This window comes from Rana temporaria, chromosome 5 (assembly GCF_905171775.1).
Source record: "Rana temporaria chromosome 5, aRanTem1.1, whole genome shotgun sequence".
In the NCBI taxonomy this organism is placed as follows: Eukaryota; Metazoa; Chordata; class Amphibia; order Anura; family Ranidae; genus Rana; species Rana temporaria.
The window spans coordinates 49,935,834-49,961,544 of NC_053493.1; the positions used below are offsets into that span (position 1 = coordinate 49,935,834).

Consider the following 25,711-nt stretch of genomic DNA (forward strand, 5'->3'; position numbering starts at 1 on the left):
CAAAAATAGAGCGACAATTTTGAAAAAAAAGCAATATTTTTTACTTTTTGCTGTAATAAATATCCCCCAAAAACATATATAAAAACATTTTTTTTCCTCAGTTTAGGCCGATACGTATTCTTCTACCTATTTTTAGTAAAAAAAATCGCAATAAGCGTTTATCGATTGGTTTGCGCAAAATTTATAGTGTTTAAAAAATAGGGGATAGTTTTATTGCATTTTTATTTTTTATTTTTTTTTTACTACTAATGGCGGCGATCAGCAATTTTTTTCGTGACTGCGACATTATGGCGGACACTTCGGACAATTTTGACACATTTTTGGGACCATTGTCATTTTCACAGCAAAAAATGCATTTAAATTGCATTCTTTATTGTGAAAATGACAGTTGCAGTTTGGGAGTTAACCACAGGGGGCGCTGTAGGAGTTAGGGTGCACCTAGTATGTGTTTACAACTGTTTGGGGGTGTGGCTGTAGGAATGACGTCATCGATCGTGTCTTCCCTATAAAGGGAATGACGCGATCGATGCGCCGCCATAGTGAAGGACGGGGAAGCCGTGTTTACTTACGGCTCTCCTCGTTCTTCAGCTCCGGGGAGCGATCGCGACGGAGCGGCTATAAACAAATAGCCGCGCCGTGGTCCCGGATCGCTCCCCGAGCGGACCCGACCTCCGCATGTAGCGGGGGGGGTCCCGATCGGACCCCCCACCCGCTAATAGGCGAGGACGTACCTATACGCCCATGTGCCTGTACGTGCCATATTGTGGACGTATATGTACATGGGGTGGTCCTTAAGTGGTTAAGCAGTGCCACCTACCAGTCTCCAAATGTCTCCAAGTGGTCACCAGCGCCCTTGCACCTCTGGCCAAATGTGGTACTGCACACCCCAGAGGATTGAATCCTGCTCATCTTGAGAGACAACGCTCGCAAAGCGAGTCAGGATTTATTTTTAAAAATAGCTTGTTGGCGGCTGGTGCTCCAAATTTTTTTTGGGGGGGGGGGGGCGCAAACGAAAAAAAAAAAAAAAAACAATTGCAGCCTCACTGTACCTATCAATTGTCACCACTGTTCCATGCCATCAAATGCAGTCACTGTGCCATCAAAACGCAACCACTGTGCCATCAAAACGCAGCCACCGTGCCATCAAAACGCAGCCACTGTGCCATGCCATCAAAACGCAGCCACTGTGCCATGCCATCAAAACGCAGCCACTGTGCCATGCCATCAAAACGCAACCACTGTGCCATGCCATCAAAACGCAGCCACTGTGCCATGCCATCAAAATGCAGCCACCGTGCCATCAAAACGCAGCCACTGTGCCATGCCATTAAAACGCAGCCACCGTGCCATGCCATCAAAACACAGCCACTGTGCCATACCATCAAACGCAGCTACTGTGCCTTCAATTATCACCACTATGCCATCAAACACAGCCCCCAATTGTTGCCACTGTTCCCCCAATTGTTGCCACTGTGCCCCCAATTGTCGCCACTGTGCCCCCAATTGTTGCCACTGTGCCCCCACTTGTTGCCACTGTGCCCCCTGATAGGCACTTCCACACAGCCAGTCAGCTGCCGCTATTCAGCTGACTGGCGCTCAACATCCGGCCAGCTGAATAGTGGGCGGCAGCGGCGAAAATATACAGATTCATAAAGTGTATGAATCTGTATATTTTACTGGCTGTGAGCGAGTCAGAGGGGGCGGCGCTCCTGCGTCCCTATGGACGCACCGCCACTAGGGTGACCACATTTCCATACAGCCATTCAGGGACACCCCCCCCCCCAGCAAGCAGCGGTCGGTGACATCACAAGGAGGCAGTGCTGCCATATGACGTGGCTGAGAGGCCCCACCCCTTACCTATTTAAGCATTTGTTTCATGTATGGAAGCCCAACATTGCAGCTGCAGGCAGCCACTTAGATTCACAGAGTGTAATTGTTCTTGCGATGTTGGGCTAACATACATGAAACAAATGCTGTTTATATCTAAGGCACTAAAGTTGTATATAAAACCCTGTACTTTATACCACAAAAGAAATACAAATGACACAAGGGATCTGGGGTAAAAACTGCACATACACTGACCTACCCGACTACTACACTGACCTACTGTACCTGATTCCTACACTGACCTACCGGACCACTACACTGACCTTCCTGATCCCTACACTGACCCAATTGATTGCTGCATTGAAATACCTGACCACTACACTAACCTGATTCCTACACTGACCTACCTGATCATTACACTGACCTACCCGATTCCTACCCCATCCATTGGGGGAGCATGTCAGATCCTCAGCTCTAAGGGACTAATGCTGGGACCTGTAGTCCTTCATTAGGAGGATGAGGCCAGTGGCAGACTGGCAGTGCTGGGGGCATGGGTTAAGTGGCAGTGCTTGGGAAGGGATGGGATCACTAACTCTCACTTGCTGTCACCTGTTAGTGTCGATTTGGGAGGGGAGAGGGGCTTGGTGAGGGTGGGAGAGAGAGAAGGGGTGGGAGAGAGAGAGAAGGGGTGGGAGAGAGAGAGAGAAGGGGTGAGAGAGAAGGGGTGGGAGAGAGAGAGAAGGGGTGGGAGAGAGAGAGAGAAAAGGGGTGGGAGAGAGAGAGAGAGAAGGGGGGGGAGAGAGAGAGAGAGAAGGGGTGGGAGAGAGAGAAGGGGTGAGAGAGAAGGGGTGAGAGAGAAGGGGTGAGAGAGAAGGGGTGAGAGAGAAGGGGTGGGAGAGAGAGAGAGAAGGGGTGGGAGAGAGAGAGAGAGAGAAAAGGGGTGGGAGAGAGAGAGAGAGAGAGAGAGAAGGGATGGGAGAGAGAGAGAGAGAGAAGGGGTGGGAGAGAGAGAGAAGGGGTGGGAGAGAGAGAGAAGGGGTGGGAGAGAGAGAGAAGGGGTGGGAGAGAGAGAGAGAAGGGGTGAGAGAGAGAGAGAGAAGGGGTGGGAGAGAGAGAGAGAAGCGGTGGGGTAGAGAGAGAGAGAAGGGGTGAGGGAGAGAGAGAGAAGGGGTGAGGGAGAGAGAGAGAAGGGGTGAGAGAGAGAGAGAGAAGGGGTGAGAGAGAGAGAGAAGGGGTGAGAGAGAGAGAGAGAGAAGGGGTGAGAGAGAGAGAGAAGGGGTAAGAGAGAGAGAGAAGGGGAGAGAGAGAGAGAGAGGGGATGGGAGAGAGAGAGAAGGGGTGGGAGAGAGAGAAAAGGGGTGGGAGAGAGAGAGAGAGAGAAGGGGTGGGAGAGAGAGAGAGAAGGGGTGGGAGAGGGAGAGAAGGGGTGGGAGAGAGAGAGAGAGAGAAGGGGTGGGAGAGAGAGAGAGAGAGAGAGAGAAGGGGTGGGAGAGAGAGAGAAGGGGTGGGAGAGAGAGAGAGAAGCGGTGGGGTAGAGAGAGAGAGAAGGGATGGGAGAGAGAGAGAGAAGGGGTGGGAGAGAGAGAAAAGGGGTGGGAGAGATAGAGAGAGAAGGGGTGGGAGAGAGAGAGAGAGAAGGGGTGGGAGAGAGAGAGAAGGGGTGGGAGAGAGAGAGAAGGGGTGGGAGAGAGAGAGAGAAGGGGTGGGAGAGAGAGAGAGAAGGGGTGGGAGAGAGAAGGGGTGGGAGAGAGAGAGAGAGAAGGGGTGGGAGAGAGAGAGAAGGGGTGGGAGAGAGAGAGAGAAGGGGTGGGAGAGAGAGAGAGAAAGGGTGGGAGAGAGAGAGAGAGAAGGGGTGCGGGAGAGAGAGAAGGGGTGCGGGAGAGAGAGAGAGAAGGGTGGGAGAGAGAGAGAATGGGTGCGCGAGAGAGAGAGAAGGGGTGAGGGAGAGAGAGAAGGGGTGGGAGAGAGAGAGAGAGAAGGGGTGAGGGAGAGAGAGAAGGGGAGAGAGAGAGAGAGAAGGGGTGAGGGAGAGAGAGAAGGGGTGGGAGAGAAGGGGTGAGGGAGAGAGAGAAGGGGTGGGAGAGAGAGAGAGAGAAGGGGTGCGGGAGAGAGAGAGAGAAGGGATGCGGGAGAGAGAGAAGGGGTGCGGGAGAGAGAAGGGGTGCGGGAGAGAGAGAAGGGGTGCGCGAGAGAGAGAGAGAGAAGGGGTGCGCGAGAGAGAGAGAAGGGGTGAGGGAGAGAGAGAAGGGGTGGGAGAGAGAGAGAAGGGGTGAGGGAGAGAGAGAAGGGGTGAGGGAGAGAGAGAAGGGGAGAGAAAGAGAGAAGGGGAGAGAGAGAGAGAAGGGGTGAGGGAGAGAGAGAAGGGGTGGGAGAGAGAGAGAGAGAGAAGGGGTGAGGGAGAGAGAGAAGGTGAGAGAGAGAGAAGGGGTGAGGGAGAGAGAGAAGGGGTGGGAGAGAGAGAGAGAGAGAGAGAGAAGGGGTGCGGGAGAGAGAGAGAAGGGGTGCGGGAGAGAGAGAAGGGGTGCGCGAGAGAGAGAGAGAAGGGGTGTGGGAGAGAGAGAAGGGGTGCGGGAGAGAGAGAGAGAAGGGGTGCGGGAGAGAGAGAAGGGGTGGGAGAGAGAGAGAGAAGGGGTGAGGGAGAGAGAGAAGGGGTGGGAGAGAGAAGGGGTGAGGGAGAGAGAGAAGGGGAGAGAGAGAGAGAAGGGGTGGGAGAGAGAGAGACGGGGTGGGAGAGAGAGAGAGAAGGGGTGAGGGAGAGAGAGAAGGGGTGGGAGAGAGAGAGAGAGAGAAGGGGTGAGGGAGAGAGAGAGAAGGGGAGAGAGAGAGAAGGGGTGAGGGAGAGAGAGAAGGGGTGAGGGAGAGAGAGAGAGAGAAGGGGTGAGGGAGAGAGAGAGAAGGGGTGGGAGAGAGAGAGAGAAGGGTGGGAGAGAGAGAGAGAGAGAGAAGGGGTGGGAGAGAGAGAGAGAAGGGGTGGGAGAGAGAGAGAGAGAGAGAAAGGGTGGGAGAGAGAGAGAGAAGGGGTGAGGGAGAGAGAGAGAGAAGGGGTGGGAGAGAGAGAGAGAGAGAGAAGGGGTGAGAGAGAGAGAGAGAAGGGGTGGGAGAGAGAGAGAGAGAGAAGGGGTGAGGGAGAGAGAGAGAAGGGGTGAGGGAGAGAGAGAGAAGGGGTGGGAGAGAGAGAGAGAGAGAGAGAGAAGGGGTGGGAGAGAGAGAGAGAGAGAGAAGGGGTGGGAGAGAGAGAGAGGGGGTGGGAGAGAGAGAGAGAAGGGGTGGGAGAGAGAGGGGGTGGATGAGAGAGAGGGGGGTAGATGGGAGAGAGAGGGGGATGGGAGAGAGAGGGGGATGGGAGAGAGAGGGGGATGGGAGAGAGAGAGGGGGGGGTGGTGAGTGAAATTGACCCCCTAAGCTGGCCTGCAGTCCTTCCTGTACCCCCTGCCCCAGCCCCTGTCTGTGGGTAGGTGTGTGTGATGCACCTACCTCCAGACCATCCTTGTCCTCTCTGTCAGCCTTGATGACAGGCACAGCTGGAGCAGACGTTGGGAGAAGGTGTGCAGGCTCTGGGAGGATGTCACTGCTGCTCAGGTCTTCTCTCACTCCCTCTCGTGCTGTTCCTTCCAGTCAGCCTCCTACTGCTCCCCGGGGCCCCCACTCTCTGTTGTTCTCAGATTATGCTGCTGCTCTCCCTCTCACATCAGATGCTGTGAGACTGTCCCTCTCTGGTATGTCAGGGGGCAGCCTCGGAGCTCAGCTGCTTTGGGTCCTAGGAGGCAGACAGAGCAGAAGCGCGGAGGAGGAAGTGAAATCCTCCCGCGCTTTCAGTTGAATCAGTTCTGAACAGAGGGGTGCACTGCAGCCGTGATGTCACTGGTTGCTACACACCAAGCGGCTGTAGCAACCAGTGAGCACAATGAAAGTCAGGTGGAGGTGGTTCTGCATGCCGCAGACAGCGCTACCGTGGCTCAGACTCTGCCGAATTCATCATGACTTTACCCAGTGCTTCATTCCGGGACATTGTATTGTCCCGGAATGAAGGCATCCGGGAACAGGGACACAGATGCCAATTAAGGGACAGTCCCGGGCAATCCGGGACACGTGGGCACCCTAACCGCCACTGATTACAAAATGTTCGTAAAACCGCGTTACTCGCAATCCGAGGTTCCACTGTATATGTAAATTTATATTTTGTCCATAATTCCACTTTAACTGGCATATAACTACAGTGATATACTGTATATGCTCTGACTTACTACATAAAAACTGAATTACTTGTCAGCATATTATATATCTCAGGGACTCCGGAGTTGCTGTAAATTGTGCTTTCTCTCACAAGGCTATAATGAAAGTGTCTTCCAGCTGGCCTCTAATTATTTCAACAGTCTGGAAAAAAAAAATTGCGAGTGTGACGCCATCATTTGGCTTTGTAAGGCTGGATTCACACCTATGCATTTTTAGTGCATTCTGCAGGTTTGCACTACAGTCCATTTAACATAGTTTCCTATGGAACAAATTCTGTAGTGCAAATCTGCAAAATGCAAAAGCACTAAAAATGCATAGGTGTGAAGCCAGCCTAACAAAAAAAAAAATAACTTGCTTGCTGCACTTTCATGAAAATACAAAAGTTCAATGGCAACTCAGTGAAATGCATGTAAAAGATGTGAACACAGATGTGAAGCAGCCAGTTATGGAAGCTGAGAAGAAGATTCTAGTGAATATACTTACTAAAGAAAAACACAGGGACAGGAGCTATAAGTCAGCATTCGATTGTAAATGCTACAAACTATACACAATTCAAATTTTAGTGGACTTTATTTGGGATTTGAATTTAATAGTGGCATTGTATTTCCGTTCCTAAGACTTGAAGCATCTTAAAGTGGGGGGTTCACCCAAAAAAAAAAAAAAAATGAACATTAGATTCAGGCGAGTTGTTAGAAGCACAATCGGATGTTTTTTTTGTTTTTTTTTTAATCGTTGCCGTACCTCCGCGGCTTCCGGGTATAATCTGCGGGACTGGGCGTTCCTAATTGATTGACAGGCTTCCGATGGTCGCATACAGCGCATCACGAGTGGCCGAAAGAATCCGAACGTCGGTGCGCAGGTGCCTTATAGAGCCGACTCGCAGTTTGGGTTCTTTCGGCAACTCGTGACGCGCTGTATGCGACGGTCGGAAGCCTGTCAATCAATTAGGAACGCCCAGTCCCGCAGATTATACCCGGAAGCCGCAGAGAAAATATATCTATAAAACGGTATGTACGGCAACGATTTAAATAAAAACACCCGATTGTGCTTCTAACAACTCGCCTGAATCTAATGTTAAATTTTTTTTTTTTCTTTAATTCATCAAACTGCATATCACTTAAACTACTTTAGCAGCCCTTGAGCTCCTGTGAAATGACTTAAGCCTCGAACACACAACCGGTTTTCCCGGCAGGAAAACTGCCAGGAGAGCATTTGGCCAGGAATCTCGGCCATGTGTATGCTCCCTAGCAGTTTTCCCGCTAGGAAACCAGCCGGGAATCCTGCTCTCTATTTTCCCGTTGGGATTCCCGGCAGAATGTTTCCTGCCGAGAAAACCAGTCGTCTGTATGCTTACCTGAGTGTAGAAAAAACGTGCATGCTCGATAACAGTTCGATGCATGCGTGGTAGCATACAACGTTAGTCTGGGGTGTAGCAAGATGGCGGCGATGGAATCGAATGTGACGAGGCACCAGCTCGTCCTAGTCGATGACGTCACCACGTTCTTGCTATTCAAAAGAACGGCGGGTTTTTTGTGTGGCTGTGTGTATACACGGCTTTTTAGGGCAAGCCTGCCAGGAATCGCATCTGGAAAACCAACGTTTTTTTTTTTCGACGGGATTCCAGGTCGTGTGTACAGGGCTTAAGGTTGGCCACACGGTTTGAATCTCGACCAGTTCAGCAGGAACCAGACAAATTTGAACCATTAATGGGCAGGCTGAATGTACCAAGTTGAACGATCACTGTCTTCTCCCAGTGGCGACAGTTTTAGGCTGCCCATAGAAAGACACAAGTAAGCTGGATGGAGGAATCCTCCTCACTGTGCCATTGTATTCTAATAGCGGGGTTCCTCCGTTGTCAGAATACACTGATCTTTGGCCAGCTTAAAGCGGGAGTTCACCCATTTATTTATTTTTTTACCTTTTCCCCTTAGATTCCTGCTCGTTTTGTCTAGGGGAATCGGCTAGTTGTTTTAAAATATGATCCGTACTTACCCGTTTTCGAGATGCATCTTCTCCGTCGCGTCCGGGTATGGGTCTTCGGGAGCGGGCGTTCCTTCTTGATTGACAGTCTTCCGAGAGGCTTCCGACGGTCGCATCAATCGCGTCACTCGTAGCCGAAAGAAGCCGAATGTCGGTGCGGCTCTATGCTGCGCCTGCGCACCGACGTTCGGCTTCTTTCGGAAAATCGTGACGCGATGGATGCGACCGTCGGAAGCCTCTCGGAAGACTGTCAATCAAGAAGGAATGCCCAGTCCCGAAGACCCATACCCGGAAGCGACGGAGAAGATGCATCTCGTAAACAGTAAGTACAGCTCATATTTTAAAACAACTAGCCGATTCCCCTAGACAAAACGAGCATCCATCTAAGGGGAAAATGTGTTCTCTATGGGTGAACCTCTATTAAGCCTATGTTGTATTGATGTGATTGGTCTGCTACAGGCATGAGGAAGCATTTCCACTCCTGTCTCCCAATGATCATACTGCAATACTGTTACTCTCTGAAGCAAGGGATACAGTGGAACCTCGGATTGCGAGTAAAGCGGTTAACATGCGTTTTGCAATATGAGCAATTTTTATTTAAATCCTGAGTTTGCGAGTGTTGTCTCACAAAACTAGCTGGATTCAAGCCACTGCAGTGTGCAGTACCACATTTGGCCAGAGGTGCTCCGTTCCCGAGTGTATCCGAGAGTTTCCAAATGCAGCCGAACGGTCTACGAGTATTTCTGAGTCTCTATGGCGCGCCCCCCCCGGAGGCCATGATTGCAATGTGTCCAGGGCCAGTCACTTGCATGTGATCACTACATGAGAGATCACATGCGAGTGGCCACGATTAGCTGCGGGAGCTGTTATCCTCCCATTTCAATGTGACTGCCTTCTGCAGCTAGGGTTCTCTCATCTAATTCGAGACAGGGTGCATTTGCAGGTGTAATTGCACCCTTAAACAATCTGTTAACTTTGTTTCTCACTCTATTACACACATTCTTTGAATATTTGTTGTAAGTGTAAATTTAAGCCTAGAGGCCCAGATTCACAAAGGGCTTACGAACGCGCAACGCCATGTACGCCGTCGTAAGTCCTGATCTGGGCCGTCGTATCTATGCGACTGATTCTTAAAATCAGTTACGCATAGATATCCATTAGATCCGACAGGCGTAAGGCTCTTACGCTGTCGGATCTTAAATGCAATTTTTTTTTTCGCTGCTAGGTGTCGCCTCGGTCGTTTTCCCCGTCGAGTATGCAAATTAGCTAGATATGCCAATTCCCGAACGTATGCGCGGTCGACGCAGTGAAGTTACGACGTTTACGTAAGGTTTGCGCGGCGTAAGGTTGCCCCTGCTATATGAGGGGCAACCAATGTTAAGTATGGCCGTCGTTCCCGCGACGAATTTTAAAAAATTACGTAGTTTGCGTAAGTCGTCCGTGAATGGGGCTGGACGCCATTTACGTTCACGTCGAAACCAATGACGTCCTTGCGACGTCATTTGGAGCAATGCACCCTGGGATATTTTCCGGACGGCGCATACGCAGTACGTTAGGCGCGGGAACACGCTTAATCTAAATGCTCCACGCCCCCTACCCGGCTAATTTGAATTAGGCGGCTTGCGCCGGGTGATTTACGCTACGCCGCCGCAACTTTACAGGTAAGTTCTTTGTGAATCAAGCACTTGCCTGTAAAACTTGCGGCGGCGTAACGTAAATGAGATACGTTACGCCCGCAGAGTTTTACGCCCATGTACACCATCATTTACCTTCTTCACCAGAATCTCTCTCTAAAAAACAAAAACAAAAAAAACACACACAACTCCTGTGGATAATGTAAGCAGTATGCATATCTCCCAACTGTCCCTGATTTGGAGCAATGTCCCTCATTCCTCCTCATTTGTCCCTCATTTTGGTCTGCTCTATATAGTTGTATATAAAATGCACTTTTTATCTTTCAAAAAGTGATGAACTTTTAATCCAACGTCTAAATTGCTGCATTTGTAGATTTTAAAATGCAATCTAAAGGAATAGTAGTGGTTAAAAAAAGCCCCTTGTGGATTTAATCAACCTTTTTTTTTGGTTAATTCTCCTTTAAGGGGGTGTGGCAGGAGGCGTGTCCTATGCCTGCCTACATTTGCTAGTAGGTGTGCCTCATTCCCATCTCAAAATGTTGGGAGCTGAATAATTTGATCTTTTTGCATATTTCATGCTCTTAAGTACATTAGCGCAGTGGTCTCCAACCCCCGGTCCACGGCCCACTACCGGGCCGCAGCCTGTTTGCTGGTGGGCCGCGAAGCCTGCGCTATCTGAGGGTGGCGGGCGAGCACTGAGATCGCCGCCATCACCGCACTTCCGCCCACACAGTTAGGGGTGAAGCAGGCTCGCCCGCATCACCGCTGTACAGCCCAGCCCCCCCCCCCTCCGCGAGTGAAGCCAGGCAGCAGCGGCAGCGCTCGGACAACAGCATCAGCGCTCGGCTGTGACATCCAGGGCAGGGAGAGCAAGAGGTAAGCTGTGGGGGGGATCTGCATCTGGTGGCATGTGGCTGGCACTCTGCATCTGGTGGCATGTGGCTGGCACTCTGCATCTGGTGGCATGTGGCTGGCACTCTGCATCTGGTGGCATGTGGCTGGCACTCTGCATCTGGTGGCATGTGGCTGGCACTCTGCATCTGGTGGCATGTGGCTGGCACTCTGCATCTGGTGGCATGTGGCTGGCACTCTGCATCTGGTGGCATGTGGCTGGCAATCTGCATCTGGTGGCATGTGGCTGGCAATCTGCATCTGGTTGCAGATTCTGCATTATGGTGAGTTTAACTATTTAATTTTATATTACAATAGAATAATAAAAATAATGTGCTTCAATCATCCTGATTAACCATGGTGTTGTGATGATTGAAGTGCCATATTGGCCGCGAAAAAACGCATCGTCGGCCCGCATCATCGGGCCTTGGCACATTTTTCATCCACAATGCCGGTCCCCGGTGCCAAAAAGGTTGGGGACCACTGCATTAGCGTATAAATCCGATGTCGGGTAAAACAGTCTCTTTAGATATGTTTCAGCTGTTTATGTGTTTGGTTGGAGTTTGCCCTTGAATTAGTCTCCTTGTGTGGGGTGGGTGTTTCTGGGTGATCAGCGCCTTCTGATCAGACAGCGTGCTCTGGCATTGGTTTTCAATAAACCCTTCTCGATTCTCTCAGTAGAACGCCTCTTGCCTGACCTCAGCACCATGTAATATTTAATGAGCCGCTCTAATCTCCTCTGCAAGTTTCCACTGGTTGGTGCTAAAGAATTTCTCTGTATTTGAAGGTCTGGTGCAGCCAAATAATCTGCTTTATTTCAATTCATCTTGAAATCCCCACTGGGAGAATCCAGGGTTGAAGGTCAAGTTGTTCATTGAGATGTTCAGCACACTTTATTACAGCCTGTTCACAGATATGAATGAAAAAGTTTGAATAAACTCAGATAAAGTAAAAAGATGTCTAGGCAGAACTGATTTGTAGGCAATGACCATGTGAATTAATAAATCAAACAATATTTTGTTAATGAAATTCATTCTAATGATCCTTAACCACTTAAGCCCCGGACCAAAATGCTGCCTAAAGACCCAAGGGGTTTTTACAGTTCGGGACTGCGTCGCTTTAACAGACAATTGCACGGTCGTGCGACGTGGCTCCCAAACAAAATTGGCGTCTTTTTTTCCCCACAAATAGAGCGTTCTTTTGGTGGTATTTGATCACCTCTGCGGTTTTTATTTTTTGCGCTATAAACAAAAATAGAGCGACAATTTTGAAAAAAATGCTATATTTTTTACTTTTTGCTATAATAAATATCCCCCAAAAACATATATAACATTTTTTTTTCCTCAGTTTAGGCCGATACGTATTCTTCTACCTATTTTTGGTAAAAAAAATCGCAATAATCGTTTATCGGTTGGTTTGCGCAAAATGTATAGTGTTTACAAAATAGGGGATAGTTTTTTTGCATTTTTATTTATTTTATTTTTTTTACTACTAATGGCGGCGATCAGCGATTTTTTTCGTGACTGCGACATTATGGCGGACACTTCGGACAATTTTGACACATTTTTGGGACAATTGTCATTTTCACAGCAAAAAATGCATTTAAATTGCATTGTTTATTGTGAAAATGACAGTTGCAGTTTGGGAGTTAACCACAGGGGGCGCTGTAGGAGTTAGGGTTTACTTTGTGTGTGTTTACTAGTGTAGGGGGGTGTGGCTGTAGGAATGACGTCATCAATCGTGTCTTCCCTATAAAGGGAATGACGCGATCGATGCGCCGACACAGTGAAGCACGGGGAAGCCGTGTTTACATACGGCTCTCCCCGTTCTTCAGCTCCGGGGAGCGATCGCGACGGAGCGGCTATAAACGAATAGCCGCGCCGTCGTCCCGGATCGCTCCTGAAGCCACGGGGACCGCCGCATGTACGGGGGGGGGTCCCGATCGGACCCCCGACCCACGTCAAGCAGGGCACGTATATATACGTTGATGTGCCTGCCTGTGCCATTCTGCTGACGTATATGTACATGAGGCGGTCCTTAAGTGGTTAAAGTGGATGTAAACCCACTCTCATCCTTTCTAAACGACTGCCATAGTGCTGATCTATAAGGATATAGATGCCTCCTGCATGTATCCTTACCTGTCAAATGTCTCCCCTCTGTCTGTTATAAGAACTGAAAAACTGCAGATTCTGTGGGTGGATCTGTTGTCTGGAGCTCGGTGGGTGGAGTCCTGATGTCAATAGACTCCCCGCCCTCCTCTACACTCCCCTTGTCAACATGCATTTTGTTTTGTGTATTACTTACACTGAATTCTGCTATGATCACTAACATCCAGTCAAAATCCAGAAAAGTAACCACATGACTTCAGAAAAGGAGTGGGGGTGGGAATTAAAAAATAATGCCTGTCTCCAGGCTAGTGCATGAGATATGTAAATAACCTGTCACTCACAGCATGGGGGTGGAACGGACTAAGGTTTTCTCTGTAAGTCCGTTTTATTTCACTGAACAATAAAAGAGGATTGCTCAGAGCTGGATTAACTCTTTGTGGCATGACTGGGCATAGATGATAAGAAATCTTTTACTCTACATTGTGACAGCAAAAAAAAAAATTGGGGTTTACATCCACTTTAAAGTGAACCTTTACGTTCTCAATGCAACTACACATCCATTTTAATACCAGCCCCACCATCTGGAGATACCTACCTCCCTTTGCGCCTTTGCCAACCTGTTTGGCAATGGGAGAAAGGATGACTTAGACAGGCCATAGATTTTTTAATTTCTTTCCTATAACCACGGGTTGCAGGAAAGAAAATCGTCACAGTCAGTGTTGATGAGGGAATTCCTCCTGTGGAGTTATTGTGTTCTTCTGGAAGGGGAGCGCTTGGGGCCCTTCCTACCGGGAGAACACAATGATTATTGCAATTGACTATAGCTGCTGGCAATAATCGCATTCTAGAAATCTAGCATGCTGGTTGTGCCCAAGTCGATTGATGAATCAGTTTTGCTACAATCAGCCTGCCCATAGATGGTTGCAATCTTGGTCGTAACCTACTGAACCGGCCGAGTTTCGAGCCATCTATGGCTGGCTTAAAGCGGAGGTTCACCGGTAAAATGCTGTTTTTACCCTTAGATGAATGCTCATTTAGTCTAGGGGAATCGGCTAGTTGTTTTAAAATCCGAGCATTACTTACCTTTTTAGAGAGTGATCTTCTCCGCCACTTCCGGGTATGGGCTGCGGGACTGGGCGTTCCTTCTTGATTGACAGTCTTCCGACAGGCTTTTCCGTTCGCCTTCTTTCGGCTACTCGTGACGCCCAGTCCCGAAGACCCATACCCGGAAGTGGCGGAGAAGATCGCCCTCTACAACGGTAAGTAATGCTCGGATTTTAAAACAACTAGCCGATTCCCCTAGACTAAATGAGCATCCATCTAAGGGTAAAAGAGCAAAAAACAGCATTTATGGGTGAACTCCCGCTTTAAGGCTTGCCATAGATGGCTAGCATTTTTTTAGTCAGCCAAGATATGTTTGTATTCTGCCACCCAAGCAAGCGAGGTGGGTGTAGGATCCTCCCTGCTGTGATATTGTAGTCCAACAGTGATACTCCTGCGTCGTCAAAATACACTGATAATTGGCTGCAGCCCATTCGCTGAAGCCACTGATTGAGAATTTTTTTCCAAGCCCACTCAACAGAAATTGACGTTAGATCGACTTCTATCGAGCAGGAGCAGCCACACATGGATTAAAAATTGTCCAGTCTCTGCAATTTCTCTATGGTCAGCTTAAAGGGGTTGTAAAGGTGTAAAGGTATATGTTTTTTCACCTTAATGCATAATACCTAATACCTAATACTCCATCTCCAGTTCTTCCTCCCGAATAACTCCTCCCCAACTGGGCTGACTCCAGGTATTTAAGGAGGCCAGCCCCCTGCCAAACCAGATTGGGGATTGGTCAGGGCTCCTTAGAACACTCCAGCCAGCTCCACCTTTCTTCCCCTCCTTCCTTCCAGAAGCCTCTAGAAGCAGAAGGGAGGTAACTGAAAGAGGATGCCATCTATGAGTCACCAGCCTACACTGAGCCACTCCCAGCCCACACAGATCAAAACAAACAGGCTTAGGTTATAGCTAGGCCTGATAAAATTTACCTGTACTAACAAAAATCCTACTTCTAGCACCAGATAATGTAGAGGGTGCTACATAAAGATAAACATACAAGACACATAGCTTTGCAGAGCAGAATTCAGATTGAGAAAGGGAGGTCCTGAGTTTATTCTCCAGTGCCACCAGTTTAACCTTCCAGAACTTGCTTACAGAAGTGATGAGCAAAAGGATAACCTCATTAGTAAGATGCTCCTTCTTTGTCCAGCCATCAGGAAGCAACCAAAGGAGTGGGACCTTGGCAGCAATTTTTCCCTGCAGCCACCCATCATTTGGGTATTTGCCTTTTTGGTGTATTTCTATGTTCATTTTATGCTGCAGCCACCACAACTTCCAGTCAGATCACAGCCAAGACCATGTCGATTACTGGGATTCAATAAAGGTGTAGAAATTTAATTTAATTCAGGTGGCTTCCTTACTCAGGCTGAAACCTTTAGCCATTGTAAGTATACTTAGCGGTGCTTAATTTTACTTATTTCAGTCATCATGGGCCTACTTGAGGTATAAACGGCAGATTACAGTGTGGAAAAGCAGATGTAAAGGAATGGGAATGTGCTGCTTTATTCTATACAGTATGAGATGTGTGAGCACAGTTGACGTATGAATGGAATGGCAGTAATAGTTGGGTCTTCTTTGCACTTACATTGTAATAAACCACATACCCATGCTTCATTCATCAAGTGAGAATGAAATTAAAGAACTAACATGCACTATATCTGATCTCCTGCAGTGCATAGAACATGGAAATGCAATAGTTCTATATTATAAACTGCTAAATACATTTTCTCATCAGCAGTATATAGCTTTGCACCCAGGCGCCTGCAGAGGTGGGGGGCGCCGAAGTGCCAGAGTTCTGCCCTCCCTCCTTCTCTCCTTGTTTGTGTCCATCCAGAACTAGTGTTCTGAGCATAGGTGTGTGTGTGTGTGTGTCCGTCCAGAACTGGTGTGTGAGCAGCCCGTCCAGCCTAGCAGTGCTCGGGGGAGGGGTCGCTCCTCTTCCTGACACAAGGGTTCTAGTTTTCAGTAGCTGCTGAGTGCTGATGTGCAGGAATGAATTCCTCACACTGGGAGTCTTGGATCCCGCACTGTCTCCACCAACTCCAGTTGGAATGCCTCCCCCTCCCATCTCTATCTCGGGCTGCACAGAGAGAGAACCAAGGTAAGTCAGTGTTCAGTGTGCTGTGTGCTGGGGGATGGCATCCCCAGCATCCCTTTACACGTGCTCTGGGCTGCCCCTGCTCTAGATGTTTTATGGCATGATAGATTGTATAGGATACACAGCCCCTGTCCCTTCCTGTGCCACAGTAGTCCATCTACAGATGTGATGTATAATGAGATGTACTAAGAGCCCTTTTTACACTGACAGTGTGGTAAAGCACTGCTAGTTTTAGTTTTTCTCTCCAACAGAAGCCCCCTCTGTGTCCATCAGAAAGCCCCCCCTCCAGGTCCCAATAAAGTACTCTGCTTCTCTTCCTGTATTTTGTTTATTGTTAAGAGATCATGTAAGGATCCCAGGGTAATGAAGACTTTGTGGGGGAACATCTCTGTGGTTGAGTCGTTGCCATAGAAACATTTGCAAAGGGGAGGAGTTAGTAAAATGACCACGCCCATGTAGGGGCACCAGAAATATTTCTGCACCCAGGCGCATGTGACCCTAGGATCAGCCCTGATGCAATGGATCCTGTACTTGGCCTTCTTTTGCTGCGCAAGAACTGTGAATAACTGTACCTCTGTTTGTTTTTCTTCTCAAAAATTGATTAAAAAAAAAAAGTTGCGAGATATGAATAAGCATGCAGCAAGGACGTCAGGTCTTCTGGCCTCGGGGTCAGCCACTCAGAAAACTTTAAAGCCGTTGGCCATACACTTCTTGAATTTTGGCCACGATTGCTCCTGAATTGGTCAAAATCCATGCACAATCCGGGTCAACAAAAGTCAGATTAAAAATCGGCTGAGCTGGATGGAAACATTTTGGCAAACAGCGACTGCATTCTATTAGATGCCGACGCTGCTGCTGTCTAAATACAATAGCAGATAGTGGAGTTTCCTCCATCCACGCTGTTTATTTTGGATGGGGAAATCCATTGATTTGAAACTTGTATGGATATCTTTAGGCAACTAGCTTTTTTAGAAGGAGAAGTCAGTAGTGACAGCTTAGGTTTCTCTCAGGTTTTCTATTTCCAACTAATAAAGGAAGGACGGCATTTTTTCCGTTATAAATCTGGAAACTCCATTTTCAAAAGGACCAAAACAAGACCAACCCAGAATATTTTTTTTTTTTCCTCCTTAAACACAATCCCTTTGGTGAAGCTCAGCCCACTAAAACTCTGCTCCTGCACCTGGAGCAATGGAATTCACTCCTCATTTAGAAGGCGTCCTAATTCACTGGCTCCAATCTTAGAAGGAATGCCTTTCCTGGAGGCGTCTGAATCAGACCTAGTCTTTTTTCATCTCTTTGTTCCTCCTCGGAGCTGATTACATTTTTTTTCTTTTTTTTTTGCTCCGAAAAGCCGTTCAGTTTTCTTTTTTTTTTTTTCTGCAGGAGTTGACATTGGCTTTCTTTTTTTTGTTGTTGTTGCCGTCAGTCTGTAAGATGTCTGGGAGCTGTAATGCAAGAAGGAGCTAGAGACTGCAGACAAAGCTCAGCGTAAGTTTGCTTTCAGCAGGTCAGCCACCGCCGCCTCAAGACTCCTGATCTAATTTATATTATTTAAAGTAAGAACGCGGCTTGCGAACAAAGGCGTGCTTGTGTTGCGTCCGCCGCGCATAGCTCAGATCGGCAGCGAGGTACCTCCTGTGTTTGCTTTCCTTTGCCAGGGAGGCATTTAAATATTAACCAAAGCCGAGTGCGTGTATGGTTAAATGCTTTTGCTTAGACTTCCCTTCCTGCGTTTACTCTGATTCAAATTACAGGCTGCATAGTCCAGCTCCACCTGATTCCACTGGGTGTGGAGCTGTTTGGACAGGCTGAAAGTTCTCCGGAGGGACAGAGGGCTGGAAAAATTCAGGGCTTTCTTGACTTTTCTCTGATCAGCGATGGTAGACGCTTCGTCCTCCTTGTCCTTGACCTGAGAAAAAAAAAAGTGACATTTGACGTTGTAATGATATGGTGAAAATGTGAAAAGGGACATTTTGCGTCTCCAGCTGTTACACCTATTCATGATTTTGCTTTCAGGAATATTCAAGACAGATCTTTCCTCAAAGTTTACCACAAAGATCCGGCTCAAGCATTCAACCACACGCCCCGGGCGGTCAATGGAGACGTAAGAGTGAGTACCTGATTTTTATTGTCATTTATTTCTGAACAAACACAACTGTGAATGAGCGACGAAAACGATATTATTCATTTACTGTGTAGCTTTGCAGTGCTGCCCGTGACTGTGCTAGCCAAAAGGTGGTAGTTGCTAGTTTTCTTTTATGGGATCACTAGACAGGAAGTTAGCTGTGCACTGGAGAGCTACGTTCCCTATTAGATCACCTTAATTTCGTAATATACTATGCTGTGATCACCACCTGAAGCTTTAACAATATCTTCAGATATTAACCACCTCCAGTCCAGGACAATTCTGACATTCTTCTCCTACATGTAAAAACATTTTTTTTGCTAAAAAAGCTACTTAGAACCCCATAACATTAAATCTTTTTTTTAATTGAGACCCTAAGGAATAAAGTGGTGGGTGTTGCATATTTTTATAGAATTTCTTTATTTTAAAAACAGCCCTGTGGTTACAATACAGAAGCATGGTTGCCTCTACCTGTTTCACCACAATCGTGTCTTCGTCTGGAGCTTCTGTGGTACCTTTACATACAATATCAGCCTTAATGATTACCTCCAGGACCTCCTGGAGGGGTTTAGGGATTATTTGGAACCATAATCATTAAGGGTAATATTGTATGTAAAGGTACTACAGAAGCTCCAGATGAAGCCACGATTGTGGTGAAGCATGTAGAGGCAATAATTCCTCTGTATTGTAACCACAGGGCTGTTTTTGCCCAAATATTTTATAGTAATTTTATATTGTCTTTGTAATATAATAAAATGTTTATTTGTTTTGATAATTTGATGTCGATCAATTTTTCTGTACCTCAAAGCTCCATCTTTCTGCCCTTTGGGTATTCTTTGTTCTATATAATTAGGAGGTGGTGCGTTTATAATATCACTAAGCTCCAATATTAACATAATATTTAGCATATTTTTATGTCACACAATATTAAGAGATGGTTCACACTGGGGCGACTCGTCGGGCGACTCAGCCGCCTGACAAGTCACGTCCCATTCTATTCAATAGAACCGTTCTAATAGGAGCGACGCAAGTACGACTTCGGGGGCGACTCGGGGCAACTTGCATTGACTTCTATACAGAAGTCATTTTGCAAGTCGCCCCTGAAGTCGTCCTCAGGACGCCTTGCCGAGTCGCCCCCGAAGTCGTGCCACCCAGTGTGAACCGGCTCTTATAGTGTTACTAAAGTCAATAAAAAAAAAATAACAAACATGTTAAACTTACCTACTGCTCCTCTTGGGTCCCCCACCAGTGAATCTGGCTCCTCCTCGTATTTTCTTCATGTGTGCCCATAGCAAGCCGCTTGCTATGGAGGCACACAGGGGTTGAGTTACTGAGGGCAAAAAGACTGTGCACTTTGCAAGTGCAGTTGCTCCACAGCTTAGTAAATGAGCAAAAGCTCTGCTGACTTCAATCGTCCAATCATGTGCAAGCAAAAAATTATTATTATTTTTTTTTAATTTTCCTTGCATGTGATTTGGTACACTTTGCAAAGGGAAGCCTTACCTCATTTAGTAAGCTCTGGAGCAACTGTACTTGCAGAGGGAAACTGCACTTTGCAAAGTGCACGGTCTATTTGCCTTTAGTAAATCAACCCCACAGTGTCTGCATGCTCCGAGCTGTGTGTCTATAGAGTCACGCTCCATAGACTTACACAGTGGGACTTCACCCCGCCTCCCACTTCCCCTTCACTGCATTTGATTGACAGCGGGAGGAGCCAATTGGCTCCTGCTGCTGCTAAAGTGCTGGGTAAAGAGGAAGAGAGGGGAGAATAGGTGCAGCCATGCACAGAGTTGGATTTATTCTCTCGTCTCTTCCCCTTCACACAGGGAAGGGTGGGACAGAGATATAGAAAACGTTTTTTTACCTTAATGCAAGAAATGCATTAAGGTAAAAAAATGTTTTAGCTTTAGTATCACTTTAAGCAGGAGTTTTTCCAAATGCAATTTTTTTTGTTGAAAATACACTTCAATTATTTTATTGCACAAAACACAATATAATACAACATGTTTTGGTAAAATAAAAAAGATGATTTTACAGTGAGTTAATAGATACTAATCATGTCTTTCTTTAAAATCACATCTGCTATTTACTTAGTGTGTAGTGCGATCGCTGTTTACATATGCGTGAGGGACCCACGTTCGCATTTGCGTGTGATCAGGGGAATGGAGGCACTTTACATTTTTTTAAATTGTATTTATTCATTTTTTTAATCTTTTTTTATTGCTTTTATAAGGGATGAACAACATCCTTTGTGATAGCATGGACCATGACAGATCCTCTATATGGAGATATCTGGGGTCTATTAGACCCCATATCTCTCCTCTGGCCTCCAAGGCATCTGATCAAACCAAGATCCCAAGATCAGTCTGATCAGATGCTTGCTCAAGCCGGTAACGGCTTGTTTACATGAGACCGAAAGCATAAGTGACAAAATCTTTGTCACTTTGGTTTCTAACATCACACAATTGGAGGAGCAACATAAGTTTCTCTCACTTTGTCCCAAGAACCGGATGTTGCTGGTTGCATTCATACCAGGTTCTCTGATCACACAGGAGAGCCCGGTAAAGGTGGTGGCGTGAAGGGGGTGGGACCCCTTTTCACCGCCTGAAAAAGTAATTTAGGGGTTTCTTAGCCGCTAGGGTTACTTTTACAGTGAAGGGAATTGTCATCAGAATAAAATGCTATCTTGATCATTGCTGCAGTGATGACCGAGATATCACCCTTCCAGTCCAGCAACGTACTGGATGGGAAGCAGTTAGAATGACTGTGATGTTAGAATAAACAATGCAAAAAAAGTGCCCCCTCATGAAAGTCCATTAAACCTGATCTCCAGGCAGATATAGAATAAATAAGTTATTATTTGTATTTTTTAAAATAAAGGTACCTGAATCAGCCGCTGTAAAGCAGAGCACAGATTGGTGGAGGGAAAAGCAGCACAAGAAGCCAACCAGTTGTTCTACAGTGCTCATATGCTAACAAGGAATTTGCTGATAGGGAAGAAGGCAGGAGGAGAAGGTCGCTGCTTCTCCTTTCATTGTTCAGTCATAGAATAAGGGAAGGACAAGACCTATGTGACCTACTGAACTGAAGCAGAGATAACTCAGGTCTTCATCCTGTCAGACATGGCTGTGCTGTGCGGCAAATCTTTGGCGGGTGAAATGGCTGTAAAAATTGTGGGGCAGATCCACATACATACGCTGCGCCCGGCGCATATGCAAGATACGCTATGCCGCTGTAACTTACTTGGCTTTGGTTTAAATCCTCAACGAAGTTGCGCCGTAAGTTACGGCGGCGTAGTGTATCTCTCGCGGCGGAATTCAAATTGGGCAGGTAGGGGGCGTGTTTCATTTAAATTAAGCGCGTCCCCGCGCCGAACGAACAGCGCATGCGCCGTCCGTAAAAACTCCCAGGGTGCATTGCTCCAAATGACGTCGCACATCAACGTGAACATAAATGGCGGTCAGCCCCATTCACGGACGACTTACGCAAACGACGTAAAATTTTCAAAATTAGACGCGGGAACGACGGCCATACTTAACATTGAGTACGCCACCATATAGCTTTAACTATACGCTGGAAAAAGCCGAACGGAAACGACGTAAAAAAATGCGACGGCCGGTCGTACGTTCGTGGATCGTCGGAAATAGCTAATTTGCATACTCAACGCGGATTACGACGGGAACGCCACCTAGCGGAAGCCGAAAAATTGCATCTAACATCCGACGGCGTACGAAGACGTACGCCTGTCGGATCTAACACAGATGCCGTTGTATCTTGTTTTGGGGATACTAAAACAAAGATATGACGCGCAAAATTTGAAATTACGCGTCTTACCAAAAATACGCCTGCGTAATTTCTTTGAGGATCTGCCCCTGTGTATCTTGATGTTTGTCTGGAACTGATAGATCTCCCCCCCCCCCCCCCCGTGTTCTTTGGTTACTCCAACTGGCACCTATGTCACTTCAGGACAGAATCATAATGTAGACCAGTGTTTCTCATCTATGGTTCCTCCAGAGGTTGCTAGGGGTTCCCTGAGCAACGAGAAATTTCAGCCTCTCAGATAAGTTCCCACTGACACCATTGATCCTTTTATCTATCTGTAAGGGGGTAATTCTTTCCAGTGACCTCAAGTAAGGAGCATTCTTCACACTGACCATCACACTAATGTATCATGAGTTGTAGATATAGTCATTTTTAGCAAGGGTTTCCCTGAGACTAGAAAGTAATTTCAAGGCTTCATCTGTGTTGAAAAGGTTGAGAAAGGCTGTAAGGGGTGGCTGAGCAAACGATTGATCATTTCCAGGAGTGTTGAATTCTGCCCTAAGGCCCCTTTCAGACGGACGGATAGAATGGTGCTTTTAGCTGCGGATTTTCTATTTTTCTACCGCAGCTAAAAGCACACAATGTTTTCCTATGGCCCCATTCACACACAGCGTTTACGCACGATTACGTTACATGCGGTTTGGTGCGAATAGAAAAAATAGAATTGAATGCGTCCAGGTGCGATGTAGCGCAGCTAATTGCACATAACCGCAGGTAATCGCAGTCTTTTTTGTCAACTGCGGATAGCAGCGTTTTAGAATTCAAGGGACCCAAACAAAAATAAAAAAAATAAAAATGGTTGCTATGGAAATGAATACCGCAGCTAAACGCAGCCGCAGTTAAACGCACGTAAACGCATGTAATCGCAATGTGCAAATGCAGCTAATCGCAGTGCCTGGAGCCTTGAATTTCACAAAACATTTGTAGTGCTTTTAACTGCGGCAAAACAGCCGTCCGTCTGAAAGGGGCCTTAAGGATATGCTCATCTTTTCACAAAAAAAATGTAAACTACCTTCAAATATCCTGTCCCCTCTGGACTACGTTGGGCATGGTAGCTGTGATGACCTGTACTGCTGGTGCAGCAGTCCATACAGTCTAGTAGAAAGCAAAGCCAAGCCGCTCCAGGTGAGAGCAATCCCACGCTTCAACCTCAAGGCGCAGATTCAGGCCGCAATCTTTATAGGAGCCACTGGAACAGGAAAAGATTTGACCGCACTCACAGGTTTGAAGCAAAAGTAAAGACTTGTAGACATCAATGTAGACCTGGCAGAGATTAACGCGTTTCACAAATTTGAATTTGCTTAGTCCTAATCTCATTATGTCTAAGTAAATTCTAATTTGTGAAACGCGTTAATCTCTGCCAGGTCTGCATTGATGCCATGATGTCTACAATGTTGTTTGATGATTTTTACCTTCAATACAGTCTTCACTTTTGCTTCAAACCTTTGAGTGCGGTCAAACCTTTCCCTCTTCCAGTAGCAGTCCATACACTGCAGTGCACAGCCTTGGCATGAATATCCATCATAGTGCTCCCCATGGCTAGGGCTCATTGGTGAATGCTTCTTTCTTTTGAGACTTCTTACTGCCTGGTTTTATGGTTTTACCGCCCCCTGGCTGCACATGGGAAGGAAGCCTTATATAGATAGACTGTACCCTGCTGGTTTCAGCAACTGAAGCTCTTTATCTGCTTTCAGCTTCTATTTCCGTAATAAGTCTTCCGCTGCGTTGGATATCCTTATTTCTTCTACGCACTCTATTCTCAGTGTTATGCAGCTTTTCTATTTTAGGTGTTGGTGTCCCTTTAAGAGCAGCTGAAAAAATAAAAGTTCAGATCATTCCACCTGTTGGGTATGTGTGTTCACCTCCCCGCCCTCCCTATGAATAACCTGTTCACTGTGATCACTCTGCTGATTCATACAGGCCTCATGCCGGGGAGAATGTAAACAGGCTGAGCAGACGGCTGCCAGCGTCAGAACACTTGTGTATTGGCAATGTGCAGTGATTTGTTAATGAGTCAGGTAATGACATGGTGCAAAGAGCACTGGAGTGTTGTACCTCATAGAAAACCATCACCGAGGAGCACTTAACTGGGGACAGACTAATTCCTGCTGATTCCTAACCGGCTGCCATTTAAATAAACCTATATTTAGTACATGTTTGCTTAAAAGAAACTATAACGCATAGAAAAATAAAGTAGATAAAAAAAGTGATATATATATATATACATGGGCGTCCGCTCCATAGGGCAAGGGGGGTCATTTGCCCCCCCTGGAATCGCCAGTGAGAGCCAGGAGCAGGGCCGAACTGGCCCTGGGGCCGCTTTAAGCGGTGACTGCAGCGCTCCCCTCCGGCGCTCGTATCGTATGTCATGGCGCTGGGTCTGTGTGCAAGGTCCCGCCCCCCTAGTTTGGCTCGTCTTATAGTCTTTTAGTGTTCCGCCTATCACACAAGCCGAAATAGGGGGGGGGGGCGGGACCTTGTGTAATTTAAAGGGGGCCAGTGATGCAGGGTGCTGTGTAATGTAAAGGGGTCCAGAACTGTGGGGTACTGTGTAATGTAAAGGGGTCCAGAGCTGTGGGGTGCTGTGTAATGTAAAGGGCTCCAGAGGTGCAGTTGTGGAGAGGGGGTACACAGTAGTGACAAAGAGATATTGAAGGATGCAGGGGGCACAGTGGGGTGTTTTTACATTTAACTGAAAGGCAGGCTTGATCCTGGCTTGTATGCAATTTTTAGGCAATTTTTAAGAGTTTTGCCAAGGCACCCCTGAAAAAAACCTGAAGGCACCCTGGTTGAAAAAGGTTGTGCTAGATCAGGGGTGGCCAACCAGTGGCCCGCGGAGCCCTCTGATGTGGCCCGCGACCTTCTGCTCTGGAATGGCAGGTTGGCAAGCCCAGATCGCAGGTTGCCGACCCGCCATACCGCAGCATCAGTGTTGTGAATGAAGCTGGTGGTAGAGGAAGAAAGCGGCTGCTGAGCAGAGCCCCATAAGCCGATGCATCCTCTACAGCGCCAGCTTTTGCCACAGGCGGAGTCTTTGGCAAAGTTCAGCTAACCCGCAGAATAGACCCAGGTGCACTACGCGGCACCCGTGGTGTGGGTAAACCGCAGCACATCAGTGTGAAAGCAGTCTTAGGCCCTTTTCACACGATTAACCCGACCAAATGGGACCCTCAATTCACTGCTATAGAGCGACAGATGTCCGTTTACGCCCACCTACCTCCAATCCGAAAAACAGTAGAGAATGCGTCCCCTTTCATCTGGGCGGATCAGAGGGCCTATACAGTAGCCGTGACCTGTCATCTGCCCTCTTCGCTCATTGTGGCCCACAACTGGTTACCAAGTTGCTTATGTGGCCCTCGCTCTTTAAAAGTTTGGGCAGATCCTTCTTATTTTTTCATGTTCCCCCAGTCAGTGTTAGTACTTCACATAGACAGAGCTTAGGAAAGTCGTTGTCTTTTTACACTTTAAAAGACTGGAAAAACATCCTCTGTACTGCAATTGTTCTGAAGTAAAATTGCGTTGGTTTCCATCGTGCCTTATTGAACTGCCTACGGATGGTTGGAGTCAATTACATACTCAGACTGCTTGTTTGACTCTCCCAACCCACTATATTCTGGAATCTGGAATCCTCCAGAAAACAGGGGGGAGCAATCAAGCCTACAGAGCCCAGAACAGCCCAAAGCAATCGCTATCTGCTCAACTGATTACAGAGAGCCATAAGAACTAAATTTACCTAACATAAGTAGCATCCTATCTAGGAGGGTTACACACTCAAGACAGGAAGGAGCATTTTTTTGTTTTACTAAAAAAACATTTTGTTAATGCTGACATGTGCCCTTCTGATTTATGGGGTAGTGTTGAGTGATTTTGTTTTTTAAATGATTGGTCC

General features: G+C 47.2%; 1 protein-coding gene across 8 annotated transcripts in view; it reads left to right on the top strand.

Annotated features, from left to right (window-relative positions):
- The window catches only part of KIAA1217 (KIAA1217 ortholog), a 440,691-nt gene that overhangs the window by 278,795 nt on the left and 136,185 nt on the right, over positions 1–25,711 (top strand). For 7 of the 8 annotated variants that reach the window (XM_040352526.1, XM_040352520.1, XM_040352516.1 and 4 more), the window contains one exon: positions 17,892–17,985. In XM_040352526.1, the coding sequence (XP_040208460.1) occupies positions 17,892–17,985 (94 nt within the window). Of the gene's footprint in view, positions 1–17,282; positions 17,364–17,891; positions 17,986–25,711 lie in introns of those variants that run through there. The other variant, XM_040352523.1, reaches the window with a different exon arrangement.